General features: G+C 42.0%; 2 protein-coding genes and 1 pseudogene across 13 annotated transcripts in view; 2 read left to right on the plus strand and 1 right to left on the minus strand.

Annotated features, from left to right (window-relative positions):
• The window catches only part of LOC306641562 (uncharacterized protein), a 109,473-nt gene extending 92,691 nt beyond the window's left edge, over positions 1-16,782 (minus strand). For 2 of the 11 annotated variants that reach the window (XR_013758192.1, XM_079106717.1), the window contains exons 1-2: positions 16,346-16,781; positions 16,110-16,166 (exon numbers count right to left, since the gene is read on the minus strand). Coding sequence is in view for 8 of the 11 variants with exons in the window: in XM_079106717.1 (XP_078962843.1) it covers positions 16,110-16,166; positions 16,346-16,713 (425 nt within the window). In the remaining 3 variants the exon portion in view is untranslated. Of the gene's footprint in view, positions 1-4,590; positions 5,341-14,300; positions 15,818-16,109; positions 16,167-16,345 lie in introns of those variants that run through there. The other 9 variants (XR_013758194.1, XM_079106716.1, XM_079106719.1 and 6 more) reach the window with 9 other exon arrangements.
• The window catches only part of LOC306641532 (transport and Golgi organization protein 1 homolog), a 220,987-nt gene that overhangs the window by 20,443 nt on the left and 183,591 nt on the right, over positions 1-16,953 (plus strand). The gene's annotated exons all lie outside the window — the stretch shown is intronic.
• Positions 9,474-12,342, plus strand: LOC306641406 (DNA-directed RNA polymerase III subunit RPC6-like; annotated as a pseudogene). The gene is made up of 2 exons: positions 9,474-9,603; positions 10,641-12,342. The product of its transcript is annotated as a DNA-directed RNA polymerase III subunit RPC6-like (transcript).

Consider the following 16,953-nt stretch of genomic DNA (forward strand, 5'->3'; position numbering starts at 1 on the left):
CAGCAGAAAACTAAGAAGACACAGATATCTCTGAAAGCAAAGTCTCTCTCTCTCTCTCTCCTCTCAAAGCAAGTAAATTTCATTTCCTCTATCCTCTATAAACAAGCAAGCAAGGAAGCAGCCCAGAGATAGAAGTGGCTCAGTTTCCAGTCCACTACCCATAAGACCCACGCAAGTTGTTGCTGCAAGTGGTGTCAAATATCTGAGGATTTGGTACTGCAAAGAGCCAGCAACAATGATTGACAGACAAGGAAAACAATAACTGCTGTTGTTCTGTTCCAGCATTACAAACAATAACACAATTAACAGGGTAGAAGGGAGAATGCTACGCCAGGAGAATTACTAAACTAACAGTCTTTTCTTCCTGCTTTCCATTTTTAAAAAAGATGTTAAATATGGCCACATAATAATAAAAATAATAAATGAATCATGATTCTTCTACGTCTTCAGTGGTATAAAATTTTTGGTTTTGAAATTTTTTTTAAGTACTGAAGATCAAACCTAGGTCCTTGCGAATACTCTCCTGAGTTACACTTCTAGCTCCATTTTTTTAAAAGTAATAAAATACCAAAAAGGAAATACATTATCAAGCTCCATTCATATTATCAGACAAGACGAGTGAATATTCTTATGTTAACTATTCTTTAAAAGTAATGTATATAGCAATTAGTGTATATAGTGTGATATTGAGAGTGTAATTTATACACACACACACAAAGTGCCTCTATGCCATGTAAAGAGAACTTGAGAGAGCAGGAGAAAGCAAGACCAAAATGAATTTTATTTTCCAAGCAACAGAATCCTGTTGTCATGAGGAAACTTTTCTGTATAATAGACAGTTACCTTGATGAGCCTTAGAGTGGATAGTGAGAATACAAATGGTAATTTTTTAAAATGTCTGGCTTTAGTTTACTGAGTGGGGCAGTGGAATTGCTCCAAGGCATGAAATGAAACTGGAGAGTAATAATAGCTGACACTTCTTAAGTGCTGGACACTGCACATGAGGACTGCTGACAACTCTGTGAGGTAAGTACTATATCCCCCCACTTAACAGATGAGGAAACTGAAGCCCTGAGAGGCTAAGTAACTCATCCAAAGTCCTAGAGCTAGTACGTAGCATAACTTGGGAATCAAATCAAGCAATTCTGGCACCAGAATCTGTTTTAAGTGCCAACACTGTAGTGCCCACCATAGTCTGCTGTCCAGAAAGAGAGGTAGGGCAGACAGAGTGAAATAGACTTGGGTACATTTCTGATGGATAGGATGCCATGGATGGGCTGTATCAGAACCAATGTCAGTAAAAGAGAAAGCAAGAATGTAGAAGAATCTGGATAAATTTTTTCTTTACATTTTCATTTCTTGTAATATTCTACAGTTGAATGTACGTTTTTATAATCAGAAAAGAATCATTTCTTAATGTGATGATTACATTTAAAATATTCACAGCAAGTAGCTTGGAAAGAATCTCAGAGAGAAGTTAGCAATGCTTATAACTAGATGGAAGAACAATGCGTGATGTCATCTTTGAAATGGAGAACAAGTTATTTTAAATAAAATAAAAAGAGTAATTTTTGGACACAATGGACAATGGGACATTATCCAAGAGAAGTGATGTGAAGACAGGGAGTCTTAAGAAAGTTTGATTGTTTCAGAGTTGGACCAGAGCAAGGTAAGAGGCCAATGATTGAGGTGTGAAAGGTCCCATGACTCCAACCTTGTTGAATATCAATGTACTCAACAAGTGTTTATTGAACATCAACCAAGGACCAGACACAATGGACAAGGAGTTTAAAGACTGAGTGAGAAAAATATGCACCAAACAAATAAACCCAGGAATACACAGTTAATTTCAGATAGCAATAAGTGACAGGAAAGGGGAATAAACAAGGTACTGTTTAGAAAATAAGGCAAGGGGAGAAAGGTGAAGGACTCTGCTTTAGGGAAGTGGGCAGGACAGGACTCCAAGAGGAGTTAAGGTTTGAGCTGGGGCCCGCGGGTGAGAAAGAGCTGCCCTGGGGAAGGCATCTGGGCAGAGGATACTGCAGAGCAAAGGCTGTGAAGAGGAACAGAGAGGACTCCAGTGTGGCTGCAGCACACTGTGGTTGTGGGTGGGGAGAAGCAGGAGGTGAGCTTGGGGAAAGCAGGGGACATTTTCATAGGGCCCTGTGTGCTATGCAAAGGAGATTTAGTTGTATCCCACATGCTAGTTGAAGTCATTGGCTTTAAATAGTAGGATAGCATGATGTGAAGTATGCTTTAAAAGGTCACCCCGACTGCTCATGAAGAATGAGTTGAAGGGGAGCAGGAGAAACAATGTAGAGACCGATTAGGAGTGTGATGGGCTGACAGATCTGGCTCCATAAGAATGGAGTAGGCCAGACTATAAGGAAAATGACTAAACAGACTGCATTTTGATTTGAGACTCCATGTTATATAGGAAATAAGCTTCTCCCATGGGAATACCCCACCTCTGTGCCCATCATCAGTTACTTGGTGTGACATATTTAATAAAATATAATGCAACTCCTATGTAGTGAAGAATTGCTCTCTATTGATTCCTATTGCTCCTAAACAATGTACCATGTGAACAATGATTGTGTGGATGTTAGTAACCATTCCTTAGTTTGTACCTAGGTAAGGGTCATTTTGACCCACTTCCCCATCTGTCAATGATCTCATGACATTAATGTGTAATTTTGAATCATAACAATAGACACTTATGATTAATGTAATTTTTGGTATAAGAACCCCTACAACCCTGTGGTCGGGGCTGTTCTCCCAATAGCCATTTTTGGGGGGCATTGTGTGAGACAGTCAGCCGGCCAGCTTAATAAAGACTCTCAAATTTGGACTTCTCAGTGGTGATCGGTCTTTTCTTAAGTTGCACCCCATAACAAGGAGGTCTGCGCACTCTCCAGTGGGGAAAGATGGGACTTGGCTGTGGTGGAGTCAGGAAAATGTGGCTCAGCCTGCTATCTTTCAAGAAGCTACAAAACTGCTGCTCCTATATGAGGCTTTTCCTGACTCTTCCCAGGTGGGTGCTGGGGGCTCCAGGTATCCCCTGCACATGACTCCTGCTGCAGCTACAGCACTTAATCATACTTGCTTCTGTGTGTGTCCGTCTCATTCTTATGGTCAGACTCCTTGCACTCCTAACCAGCAGCTGGCCCTTGGCAACAGCAACAGCTAGGCCTTGAGTGCAGACCTCTGCTAGGTGAGGTACAGAGATGGTTAATCTCAGGAGTCACTTTGACTGGACTAAGGGACACCCATATATGTGGCAAAGCATTATTTCTGGGTATATCTGGAAGGGTATATCTGGAGGAGAATGACATTTAAATTAGTGGACTGAATTAGGAAAATCCATCTTTGCCTAATATAGATGGGCTCCATCCAACTGGCTAAAGAATCAGAACAAAAAGTTAAAAGAAAGGCAAATTCTCTTTCTATTCTCTCTCTCTCTCCTTTCTCTCTTTCTCGATGCCTCCCCACTTCTCCCTCTCTCCTGCAGCCTGGGACACCCATCTTCTCCTCTCCTTGGATATCAGAACTCCAGGTTCTCCGCACCTTGAACTCCAGTACTTGCACCAGTGGCCCCTTAGGTTCTCAGGCCTTTGGCCTCAGACTGAGAGTTACACCATCTGCTCCCTGGTCTCTAAGCATTCGACCTTGAGCTAAATCATACTATCAGTTTCCCTGGTTTTGCAGGCTACATATGTTGCATTGTGGAATTTATCAGCATCCATAATCACATGAACCTATTTCCCTAATAAATCCCCTCTTATCTATCTATCTATCTATCTATCATCTATCCTGTTTCTCTGGAGAACTCTAATACACATGTGTTGTTTTTGTTTAATCTGATGACAGCCTGAGAAGGTAGACATTATTCATTCCATTTTATAGATCTGAAAATAAGTTTTAGAGTGATTGAAAATCACTCTAAAGAATTATTTTTTTCATTATCTTGATCTTCAGTAAACTTGCTGCTTTTGTGTCGGACAAAATGTCTCTGAAAATCCTGAGGAAGGCCTGGTGAGACCCTTGAAACACACACCACCAACCCTCACGTTCCCCTCAAGCAGTGGTAATAAGGTTAAAATGTGGCTCCCTGTGGGCAAAGGCAGAGTTTGGAAAACACAATTGGACTGCAGATGGGCTCCTAAGGTCACAAGGCTAAGAAATAAGAGAATCTGGGCTTGGAATGCAGATCTAGTAGGCTCTCCAACTCACATTGCCAGTGAGTGGAGATTCAACAAATAGATGATAAAAGAGTGAACAAAGAGAGGAGGGCCTGAGAGGAGGACCAGGACAGGGCAGCATTGATGAGACAAGAGATAAAGAACTGGCCTGAGAGAAATCTCAGAGGAAGGTGAGATCAACCCCTGCACCTGCTCACTGCAGGAGGTGCAGCACTCACTCCAGGTGGCCTCAACAAGGCCCAACTCCAAGACTGCAGCACTCAAGGACCACCTGGTCATGGCGGTGGGGAGGGAGGCTTAAGACCAGAGAGCCAGTCACAGCATCACACATCTAGAATCCCAGAGACTCAGGAGGCTGAGAGGAGGATTGCAAGTTCAAGGCCAGCAACTTAGCAAGACCCTGTCTCAAAATAAAAAAATAAAAAGAGCTGGGGGTGTAGTACAGTGGCAAAGTGTGCTGGGTTCAATTCCCAACCCACCCCCCACACAAATCTGAAGAGAGAAAATAAGATTTCTGGGGCTCATGAGGAGCTGTGATGAAAAGGTCGTGAGTGACCATTGTGTCACAGAAATCAGGAGAGGAGACAGCTTGGTGGAGATGGCCAGCAACGGAGTCAGACTGTTTCTAGGCCAAATGGATTAAAAACAAACAAACAAACAAAAACAATTCCCACAGTGTGGTCTTTGAGGAACCCAAGTTGCAATACCTCCTAAGGTTATTTTGCAATTTGATTATTGAGAAGAGAGTCAAGTGTGAATGAAGTGAGGATCATCAAGTCTATTTCCACCCTCTTCACCCACCACGTCCCCATTAGCCACAGTAAAGGAGATGGTGCACACCCATGAGGCCACTGGTCATGGTGGGCAGAATAACCTCAAGACCCAGACAACCTAAGGCTCCTGAGCCTCATAATAGCTCATCTAAGGGAGAGGCTCCTTCCAACACCCTGCCAGAGCCCACCTGCAGTCCAATCATGTTTTCCAAACTCTGCTTTTGCCCTGCAGGGAGCCATACTTTAACCTTATTACCACTCCTTGAGGGGAACATGAGGGTTGGTGGTGTGTGTTTCAAGGATCTCTCCAGGCCTTCCTCAGGATTTTCAGAGGCATGTTGTCTGACACAAAAGCAGCAAGTTTACTGAAGATCAAGATAAAGAAAAGAACGATTCATATTCGTGGCATGAACAGAAGAGGAAGGAAAAGGAGAACATCTCGGTTTCTCATTGGAGTTACCAGGAAGCACAATTAAACCTTGCTGGAAGAAAAGCGCCTGCACTCCCTGCTAACGCGTGCCTCCCTCTGGCCCACAACCTTGGCCAGCTGAGAAGTCTAAAGAATGCACAGCCCTACAGTGCCATCTTAGCAGTCTTGCAGCTGTGCCCAAAACTGACTTCAGCTAGGAGGACCCTGGGGGTGAACTTCCATTACTCCAACTGCTAGGCATTCATTGACAAGAAGGTGGTCCACATTGACTGGGACTTTGGAGCGGGTGGGGTAGGGAGACTGGAAACAGAAGTGTCCAGGAAGAAATAGCCAGAGTATATCTAGAACCAAAGGGGAGGACACAGATCAAAGAATGCCTCTGGTAACTCAGGTGTGCCTGCACCAATCTCCTGGAAATAAAAAAACTTTGTTTCAGTAGAAAGAGAAAGGAAATGGAGAAACAGAAAAAGAAAAGGACGAGAAGGAGGAGCAGGAGAGGAGGAAGAGGAGGAGGAGAGAAGGAAAAGACAATTAAGATCCAATGAAAGGCATTTCCAAAAGGACAGAAAGCTGAAATCTAGCACTGAATGAAATGGATCAATTTGATTCACCTTTGCAGAGTGTGAGCAAGCAGTGATTGTCCTTCTTAACCTAAAGTGTTGGCCAAAGGTGAACTTCCTCTGCAGTTCAGTAATAAAACTGGAATTACACAGGTTTTATCATATCCCTGAGTCCTCCAACTGTTTCATGCCCTCAAAGAATCAACAATCCTGAAGAGCTATAAAACACCCAGACCAAGAGACTACTGAAAATATTTACTCCTGACATCTCTGAGACTGTCCCTAGACAGAGCCATCTCAGCTGCCCTCCCCATAGGCTCCTTTTCAATGGTATGTAGCCAACTGGCCCTGGAGAAGGCAAAACCCATGGGAACTTCTAGGACTTTCTAATTACCTGAAAGGACAATGGCAGCACAGAACTCCATAAGCCCAAAGATGCCACAGAGGAAGTCCACTCCCTATACCCACAAAGCTTGGCTCTAGCGGGCATAAAGAAGGGACAGGAGGCTTCACCATTGTTTGGTTCACGCCTTCAGCCAACATTCTTGAGCGTTCACCATGTGTCATCACCAGAGTCAAGGGCTGAGGGCATAAAGGTGGAGACAAGGAAACCGTGGAAATAGTCCTGTTTTCTCGGAGCTCACGGCCTGGCAGGGGCTATGCACAAGATCAAATTGGACTCCAGGTGGAAAGTGCAACCAATGGCAGAAATAACATGCTATGGGCAGCACATGGTGGACATAATGACTGAGTTGACCAAATCTGTCAAGCAGCAACATGAGGGAGGGAGTCCAGGCAGAGGGACCATAGGGACCTGGAGAGTGTGTTCTAATCCCGCACAAGCTTCTCTCAAGGACCAGCTCTCTCTACTGTTAGGTCATTGGCCACCTACTCTATTTATTTTACACTGTTGCACAGCAAACACCAGAAATTTAATGACTCAAAACTATACCATCTCTTATATCACAATTTCTCTGGGTCTGAAGTCCAGGCTTGGGTATCTGGGTTCTCTGCTCAGGGTCTTATAAGGCAGAAATCAGGTTTCAGCTGGGCTTCATTCTTTTCAGAGTCTGGAGATGAAATAATTCAGTTCCTTGCTTTTTTATTTTTTACAGACTGCATTTTGATTCACTGTACACAAATGGGGTACATCGTTTTGTTTCTATGGCTGTCCACGATGTAGATTCATATCATTCATGTAATCATACACATACATAGGGCAATGATGTCTGTCTCATTCCACCATTTTTCATATCCCCCTCCCTCTCATTTCCCTCTATGTACTCTAAAGTTCCTCCATTCTTCTCTCACCCCCCCCCCCCAATTCCCCAAACCCATTATATATCATCATCCACTTATCCGGGAAAACATTTAGTCTTGTTTTTTTGGGATTGGTTTATTTCAGTTAGCATGATATTCTCCAATTCCATCCATTTATGGCATTTGCAGAAATGAAATTATGGCACTTGCAGGTAAATGGATAGAACTAGAGAATATAATGCTAAGTGAAATAAGCCAGTCCCACCAAAACACAGACCAAATGCTTTTCCTTGTTAATTGTAGAACTGATGTCCCTGTTTTCCTGCTAAGTGGTGACCTAGGACTGCCCTAAGCTCCTACCCACCTGGGCCCCTCTGTGTGCCATCCAAAGCATGACTGCTTCTCTAAAGTCTGAAGGTGTATTTCTAGACAGTCTGCTGAGCTGGGACCTTCTAGAACATTGCCTGACTGAGGGAGTAACTAGCCCATGATAGTTGAGGGAAGGGTAGGGTACAGGGTATCCAGAACCAGAACATGTGATCTTGGGGATCAACTCAAAATTCTGACTACACATCTGTAATTTATCATATCCAATGAGAAAATTTCACTTCTTTTCATACTTGACTTCTAGAACTGTTGACACTGATTCTCAATACTAACTTGAAATTCATACAGTGATCTTCTTGTCTCCCCAAACAGAACTCATCCATCCAAGTTCACTCCACCCTATATTTCCTAATACCATGACTGGCACAAACGTCCCCCAATCACAAAGCCCAGGATCTTGTGAAATCATCCTACCATCTCTTGCTCTTTGCAGGGATTGAGTTTTTCTGATTCTACAATGGAAATCTGTCTTCTCTACATCTCCAATGCCAAAATGCAAGTGCCATGAGACCAGGGACTTTGTCCAGTTTGTCCTTACCACAATATCAAGATAAGATAGTGGTTTAGATCATGGATTCTTGAGTCTAAGTACTTGAGTTCAAATCCTGCCTTGTCATTTACTAGCCACAGAAGTCTGTGTCGGTTCTATAACCTCTTCTCCTTTAGTTTCCACATTTGTAAAACAAGAGTGATAATAATACTGATTCACAGTGTTATGGTGAGGATTAAATCAGTTAGTGCATGTGCCTACCTACTTCTTGAACCATCCCAGTCCTTTACACAACCCGCATGCATTTTCCAAACCACTAGCAGTTCCCAGAACAAGTCACATTTCTTACTCTTTCCCTGTCCAGAATGCCCTCCTCTGCCCTGTCCAGCTGAGGAGATTGTCATCATCTTTTTTTTTTTTTTTCCTGATGCTAGAGATTAAGCCCAGGAGCATCTTACCACTGAGTTACAGCCCCAGCCCTTTTTATTTTTTATTTTGCAACAGGGTCTTCCTAAAACAACTGAAGGCCTGGTTTAGTTGCTGAGGCTGATCTTGAACTTGTAATCTTCCTGCCTCAGCCTCCTGAGTCATATCATCATCTTTTGCTACAACATCTGCAGCATCTGGTCCCAAATGTGGGAGTTTCCAGGCAGAGGTAGATCTCTATGTATTGTAGCATTTGTTGAATAACCATTTGTTTATATGTCAACTCCTCCACTGGGCTGCAGTCTCCTTGATAGCAAAAGTCAGATCTTAATCAGATTTGTATTCCTGGCAAGAAGCACAGGTATATATAGTGGAAGTTTAATATATGATTATATTGAATGAATGGCTCTGCGAAGTACCTAATAAACCTTGACATTTGTGTTTTCCTGAATCTTGTTTTGCTCCTCACTTTTCAATAGAAATAATCATTGATGCTTATGTCACAAACTCATTGAGTCTTACTTGTATCCTTTAAAATGAAGACTGCTAGTATCATTCATTCCTCAACAAATATGTATTGGGAAACACTTATCAGATTCTAGATTTAAGGTGAGCAAATCAGGTATGGCTCCTCCCCTTATAAGGCTTACAGTCTATTAAATCTATAACTTTGAAAAAGAGACTGACCTTGAGCCATAAATGTATCAATACAAACCTAATATGAAGGAAAATAATACAACTTTGACATAAACTCAAACTCTTTTCTTTTTTTAACATCACCTCATTCTGGCCCATGTTTTCTATATGACTTATTTAAAAAACAAACACACACAAACAAAACCTCGTCCGTATAGTAAACCTGCACACACTCATATGTTCTAAAATTTACTGAGTAAGCAACCCCAAAATTTATGAATTCTAGTTAGCCCTTGCAAAGACCATCATATGGCTAACCTTAGCCCCCAACTCAGTCTTCAAGAATCCTTCCCTAACTGCCTCATTTTGAGATACCGCAGTTCCCCAGTGGGACCAATCCCTTTCTATAACAAGCTGATAAATGGGACTTTGACTTCAGGTACATTCCTAGCTCCTTGGCTGGTGGACTTGAACAACACAGCTCTGGAAACTGATTTAAGGGCTGCTTGCAGGGATGATGAATGGTTCCAATATATTCCCTTCTCCTTTTCTCATATTCTCTCAGGTTGGCTTTATAGCTAGCCTATGTCCTAGCAAGAGAAGTTCCATGCTTAATTTTCTTTGAACTAACCAAGTTCTCCTGACAATTATTCCTTATTTGAAGTCATGAAGGCTATTCCTAACTTAGTTTCTCATCTGAGGACACATTACTTATCTCATTTTAAATTCCATCTATTGTTTTCTACAGAAAGAAATTTTATTTGCAAAAGAGAAACAAAACACAAAAATTATCTTTGACACCGCTGAGTTCTAATAGAATCATAACCTCTGGGTTAGCCTCTGATTTTCTTATTTCAGAAATGTGTTCAAGGAGAAGGTCAAACCATGTGTATCTGCTCTTTAGAATTGTTGGATGCTGCTGTTTTTTTTGACTGACATCTGGAAACTTACTCACAACCCTGATTTCCCACTGGTTACCAGTGAAATCTGCTCAAACACTACATTTATCCAATTGCATAAAAGAGCTAAGATGAAGCTATTTTAAAAGTAACTTTTCTTATTATATCTTTACAATGTATGCTAGTCAATAGTCAAAATATACAGATATTAATATTTGCATATTGTATGAAAAGATTAACATAATTGCATTTATGTAAATTAAAAGAAGAAAATCCTATTTTGGGGATAAAACCCAAATTTTTATTTTATTAAGCTTCCAGAGATATTTTTTATATGTATCTATATACAGTTACCTTTTAAATAAAATTCTTATCTACAAGAGACATTTAGTCAAATTATGTAGGTGTGCATATGTGTGTATGTGTGTATGTGTATATATATATATATATATTTTAAGACATTATGGCTTTAACAAACTTCTGACTCCCCATTTGCCTACATTTGGTCTTATCTTTATTAATAAAAAACAATGCCTTACTTTACACATTGTTTTAACATTTAAAAATACTTTCCCAGGAATATGGAGCAGAGATATTCGATATAAAAGTAACTTACCATTAACAGAAATCAACAAAATTCTAAAGAATTTGGAAAGTAAAAAGCTTATCAAAGCTGTTAAGTCTGTAGCAGCCTCCAAAAAGAAAGTATATATGCTCTATAATCTACAACTGGACCGGTCTGTGACTGGTGGAGCCTGGTACAGTGACCAAGATTTTGAATCTGAATTTGTAGAAGTACTAACCAACAGTGTTTCAAATTCCTACAAACCAAGGCAGAAACAGCACGAGAAAGCAAACAGAATCCAATGATACAAAGAAATAGTTCATTTGCTTCATCACATGAAGTATGGAAATATATCTGTGAACTGGGAATCAGTAAGGTCGAATTGTCCATGGAGGACATTGAAACCATCTTGAATACACTTATTTATGATGGGAAAGTGGAGATGACCATCATTGCTGCAAAAGAAGGCACAGTTGGCAGTGTAGATGGACATATGAAACTGTACAGGGCAGTCAATCCAATCATCCCACCCACAGGTTTAGTCCGAGCACCTTGCGGGCTCTGCCCGGTTTTTGATGACTGCCATGAAGGTGGTGAGATTTCACCATCTAACTGTATTTACATGACAGAATGGCTTGAATTTTGATGGAGAGTGATAAACTTTACTGACATGCAAGTGAAGTTGCTTGGAGAGCAAACAATTCATGATGGAACATCAAATATCCTTGAAAGCAGATTCACAGTAATGGATGCAGACTTGCTGCTATGAAAACCTATTTTTTTATTTGTGAAGACTAAATTTATATTGGTAGAGTGGCCATCAGAATATGAAACAGATGAGGTTAGTAGTGAAATCTGTTCTTCATTAAATAAAATACTTTGAAGCCCTGGAGGACAACATCTTTTGAAGTTTTCAAGACTTTTGATGGTTCAAGGAAAAAGAAACCAACAAACCCATATTTGCCAAGTACTATGGAAATAGCTAGAGCACAAATTTTAAAGTTATTTATTAAGGTCTTCATTGAAAAATTTTTTATGTCTGACCTATTACCACCATTTTTGTTTCCTGTTTTCTCAGTGGTTTTATTGAGAAGAAGTTAAAAGTGGTGAAGACAGGAACAGCATTAAGAGTATATGAAAACTTGAAGAAACCTAAAGTAAGGGAGAGTAGAACATTTCTTTTCAATACACTATTGATTCCTTCCTATATTAGTAATATTCTTTTAAAGGATAATGCTACCATACCTCAGACCCAAAGGATGAATATTGTCAAGGATGTTTCAGTACATAAATATTATCATTTTCATCATAAATGGAATATTTCACTATTCCTTTGTTAAAGTCTTACAAGCTTTATTCTGTGGCTCAAGTGTATTCTTCTCCAGAATTTCCCCAGATTCTTACATAATGTCTACAATATTTATGTGCCTAAACCCTCCCACCTCCACAGATTCAGATGTTAAAATCTAACCCACAATGTGATGGTATTTTAGGCCTTTGGATGGTGATAGGTTGAGGGTGGAGTATTCATGAATGGAATTTGTGCCCTTTTTAAAGAACCCAGAGAGCTCTGTTGCACCTTTTGCCATGTGAGTACACAGGGAGATGACAACCATCTAAACCAGGAAGTGGTCCTCTCCAGACACCGAATCTGCCAGTGTCTTGATCTTGGACATCCTAGGCTACAGAATTGTGAGAAATAAATTTGTTGTTGGTAAAAAAAAAAAAAAAAAAAAACTTTCCTATGTATTATCACTTGATTTTCACACTACTAGTAAAGGACAGATAAGATATTGGTCATGTTCTCATTCACACAGTGGAAAAATACCTGCCAAGCAGTAAGATAGGAAGCTCTGGATAGATGAATGTTACATGGTAATGCAAAGTCTGCTCCTAGAGGAACAGGAGGGGGTCCTGTAACCCCACAAAAGGGTCTTTGGCCTTGACTGAACTTCACTGTCCCAAATCCATATTTGAGATCTTGCCTTCTCAGTGTTCAGCGCTGGATTGATCTGACACAGGGACACTGGATCTACAAAGTCTGCTTAGACCAATATCTGGAAACTTGATTACAATTCCTTACTTTATCATAAGAAATAACATGCAGATGGGCATGTACATTTCTGTTGATTAATCCACATTACCATTCCCTATAAACCAGATGTGTTAGAAATCCAACTTTAAAAAGTTAGCTTGATAGAAAATGTCAAATGAAAATGACAGTTGTCACTTATGTATTCAAATGTTTAACACAGGCATGTAATCACATCTCAGGTCCCAAAGGCAGACCTCCTCCCCTTCCTAGCTCCTGTCAATGCACAGAGGGCCACAAACACCCTTGTTTTCTTTGCCTTATTTTTCCTCTCTGAATTGACCTACCTCTTGCTCTACCTCCTTTCTACAAAGAGACTTACCTGGAATTTATTCTCTATCAGCTCACTAAACCATTATGCTCTCCACATCTACTTCCTTAGGATGACAGCTACATTGCTTTGGTTTGGTCCAAAGTATTCTCAAATTGATTAATCATACATGTGCACACAGTGTCTTGGTTTTTGTTCTTGCATCTTATACCTAGACTGGGGTCTGTGTTTACTTAGACCAATCGTTTAGACTCTACTTTCACTCCTTCTTTGCTTGAAATTGACATATTCCTCCTTCAAGACCTTAGCATTCACTGTTCCCTCTGTCCAGTCACTCTTCCCCCAACTTCTTCAGGTCTCTATGCACACATCACTTTCTCATGAGACCTCCCCTGTATACCCTGCTAGATTTACTACTTCCCCTCTCATAAGGATATCCCTCTTCCTTGTTTTACCATCAACTTATGTGTTCTCTCTACTTATTTATCATGTTTGTCGTCGGTCAAAATCCAGTGGCAGTGTTTTTGTCTCAATTTTTTGTTATGCCTTCATTATCTAGAAGAGTGCCTAGAGCAAAAAGACGTGATGGATATATTTACAAAAACCAATAAATATATGATTCTAACCCTGAAAGGCATTAACATCATCTAGGAAACTTAGGAGATATCTCACCCCCTCACACCAGAGACACTAATTAAATAGTCTGAAGTGAGCGCCAAGCATTGGCATTAAAAAACAAGCAAGCAAACAAAAATCTCCCCAGGTGAATCTAATGTCTAATTAGAAACTGTCAATTGAAATTCTCAAAATACTTCCATTTATCTCCAATTTTTGTTGGGAGTCCACACCATTTTCTGTGTACCAATAACCCTGAAAGACACCCTTTATCTTCTGACTTCTCTTCAAGACCAACCTGGCAAAGAATATAGCTCAACATTTAGAAGAAATGTATATTTTATTTCAAGAGTAACCCACTCATAGAATATAATGGGGCAAAAAGACATTACAGAAGAGATAGATGTTCTCCAGAAATCTTGGAAACTGCTAAGAATGTGACACACAGATAATTTCAAAGAGAAAAAGTAAAATTCCCCACAGCTGTAAATACATCGGAAGCTTGCATAGAGATCCAGGTTCATAAAAAAGATAATAAAGCTGTATTTGTAGGCTGGGTAAACAAATGGAATTTTAGAACCTCTTATATCTAAAATGTAGACCTCCTACTGCTCCCCCCAGAGTACCCTTCTAGCCGTCCTAATTGATGCAAAAAAAAAAAAAAATACAAAATTATGAATAGAAATGAGAGTTGTAAAGAGAACAGGTTACAAGGAGAGATATAATTTATATATGAATGCTCCCTGACTTACGATGGAGCTGTGTCCCAATAAACCATCACTCACTGAAATGTCATGAGTGGGAAATGCACTTGATACATCCAATGTATTGAACATCAGAACTCAGGAACACAGAACACTGTAGGTTATTGGTTGTCTGCCCTTGTGATCACATGACTGACTGGGAGCTGTGGCTTGCTGCCATGGACCAGCATTGCAAAAGAACATTCTACCAAATATGGATAATCCAGGAAAATATACAAACTCAATTCTCAAAGTATGTCTTCTACTGAATGCAAATCACTTTCAGACCATTCTGAATGAAAAAAAAAAAGAAAAAAGAAAAAGAAAAGAAAAAAAAAAACAAACAAACAAGGATACCTACCATAAATCAGGGACCATCTGTAGAGAGTTTTAGGGAACTTCTCTTGAAGACATTTTAGAGATGCGTGAAAGACTGCATAGGCATGGGCCATGCAATATCATGGGGAAAGAGCATTCCAGCCCATGGGAGCAGCATGTGGGAAGACCCTAAGCAAGCGAAAGGCAGCTGGTGAGGCTAGCCTGGGAGGTGGGAATGGAGGGGACAGAAAAATTGAGAAACTGTCAGGGAACAGATTGCAGGGCTTTCATCTGGAATCTGGATTTTATCAATGTATAAGGAAGCCGCTGAATGATTAAAATAGGAGACTGACATGAACCTCTGGGAGGGATCTTCCTGTGAGCACCATGTTGTGCACTGCAGATGTGGGTGCAAGTCTGGATTTTAGTGGTGGAAAAAAAAGCAAGAACCCCTCTGTTCCTGATCAGCAAAGCTTTAGTCATCAGCTCCCACCCCTGAACCCACAGGAGAAAGATAATGGAAGCTCACTTCCAGGATCACACATGAGAAGACCTTAAGCTGTCCTGGCTATTCAGGTGGAAGTTGTCATCTCCCTGGGATGATATCTCATCCATCACGACATGAGACATGCCAGGTAGACAGGCTCTAAGGGTCCTTCCAATTCTAACATGAATCTAGGAAGCCCAGTAACTGGAATCAGTATCCAAAGCCAGGTGCCACACTTGGCAAGGGCTTTGGGTGGTCCTGGGAGGCCACAGCACTCCTACGATAAGCCTGGCCATGCTGATCTGGCAGTGTCCTCCTATGAAGGGAGCAAACGGTGGCCTGCATGAAACTCTCTCCCATCTTATCTTTGGTTCTACTGACAAAAACAGGAACATTGGGTTTGCCTAGCAAGGTGTCATTAGGTCATGTCCTGGCAGCCTGTGACTCCCAGCTTTCACTATCCCCTGGTGCCCTTACAGACCTCACCCCTCTACCCTGCATAACACCAGAATGTAAGCACCCTCTTCATCCCACAGCTCCCCACACGAGGTTGGGGGAGACAGGAGGTAGTTTCATCCTCTCTCATACAGACCTTTGAGAGCTACTTGAGGCAATTTGTCACTCAGCTTCAAGCTGCCAGCCAAGAGGGGAGCTTAGAAGACTCTACTATGAGATCCGTGCACTGTAATTAAGTGCCAGGCTTTGTTTTACACCTGTCTTTCCCACCGTGCTGATCATATCACCAAGATCCCCCAGGCAGTGAATGGGGAGTGGGAGTCACTCTGTGATTGCACCCCAGCTCCCAAAGGCAGGAAGAGGGAAAGGTCCTATCTGTGTCCCACCCGGCTTCCCCGCTTTCCCAGTCTTACTCAAGACAGTACCATTTCTGCCCTTGAACTGAACTTCGCCCCAGAAAGTCATTTCACCCCTTTCTGATTAATCTCCTCTTTCTAACCTTTGGGTTGTACCAGCCTCCAGGGAGTCGTTTCTTTCCTTTGACATGCCCCTTTTCCTGAAAGTGAGGCAAATCCCAGCATCAGAGGGAGGGTAGGAAAAGAAAAGAGCAATTAGGACAGAAGGAACCCCAGGCTCACAGGACACAAAGGGTCTGTCCTCTCTTGCATTCTGCAAACAAAATGAGAACTTCCTTCCTCAAACCACCCCAGCTCCCAAACAGTAGCATCTGCTGACCGGAATCTGTTCTGAAGATCTTCACATTTTACCCTGAAGTGGCGCAGTGGAAGGAGCACTGCCCTGGGAGTCAGCACGGACGGAGTTCCTCTTCCACTTGGCTGTGCCTTTGGACACTTCAGGTCTTCGGACAACGCTTCGGGGTCCGCTGAAGTGTTGGGTTGCTCCTCTGTACGACAGGAAGAGGAAGGAAAGGGGCAGTGCTGGTCTGGAGGATCTCGGTGGGCATATCTGGGGTCTACAGGGGCCGCCGCAGGACCTCCGCCTGCTTCCCGCGGCCCTTCCCCTGGATGCAGGGCGCCAGCTCCCCGCGCCACAAACTTCCGAGTTTTCTGCGTTCTCCCTCGACACATGGACCCTTGCCGCATCCCGAAGGGTCACTGCCGCAGGAGCCCGAGGTCTCCCATTTAACGAGAAAGCTCAGAGGGTACCCGGCAGAGGGCGCGAGGCCAGGCCAGAGGGCGGGCTGGGTCGCTGGGCGTGGCTTTGGTGGTGGGCGGAGCCTCCCGGGACCTAGGAGGCCTTCGGGAGCCCTGAGAGGTGGCCTGGCTTTGCTGCAGGGAGGAGCGAGCCAAGGTCGACTCGCGCAGGGATTGTCCAGGGAGGTG

This window comes from Sciurus vulgaris, assembly GCF_902686455.1.
Source record: "Sciurus vulgaris genome assembly, chromosome: 12".
NCBI lineage: Eukaryota > Metazoa > Chordata > Mammalia > Rodentia > Sciuridae > Sciurus > Sciurus vulgaris.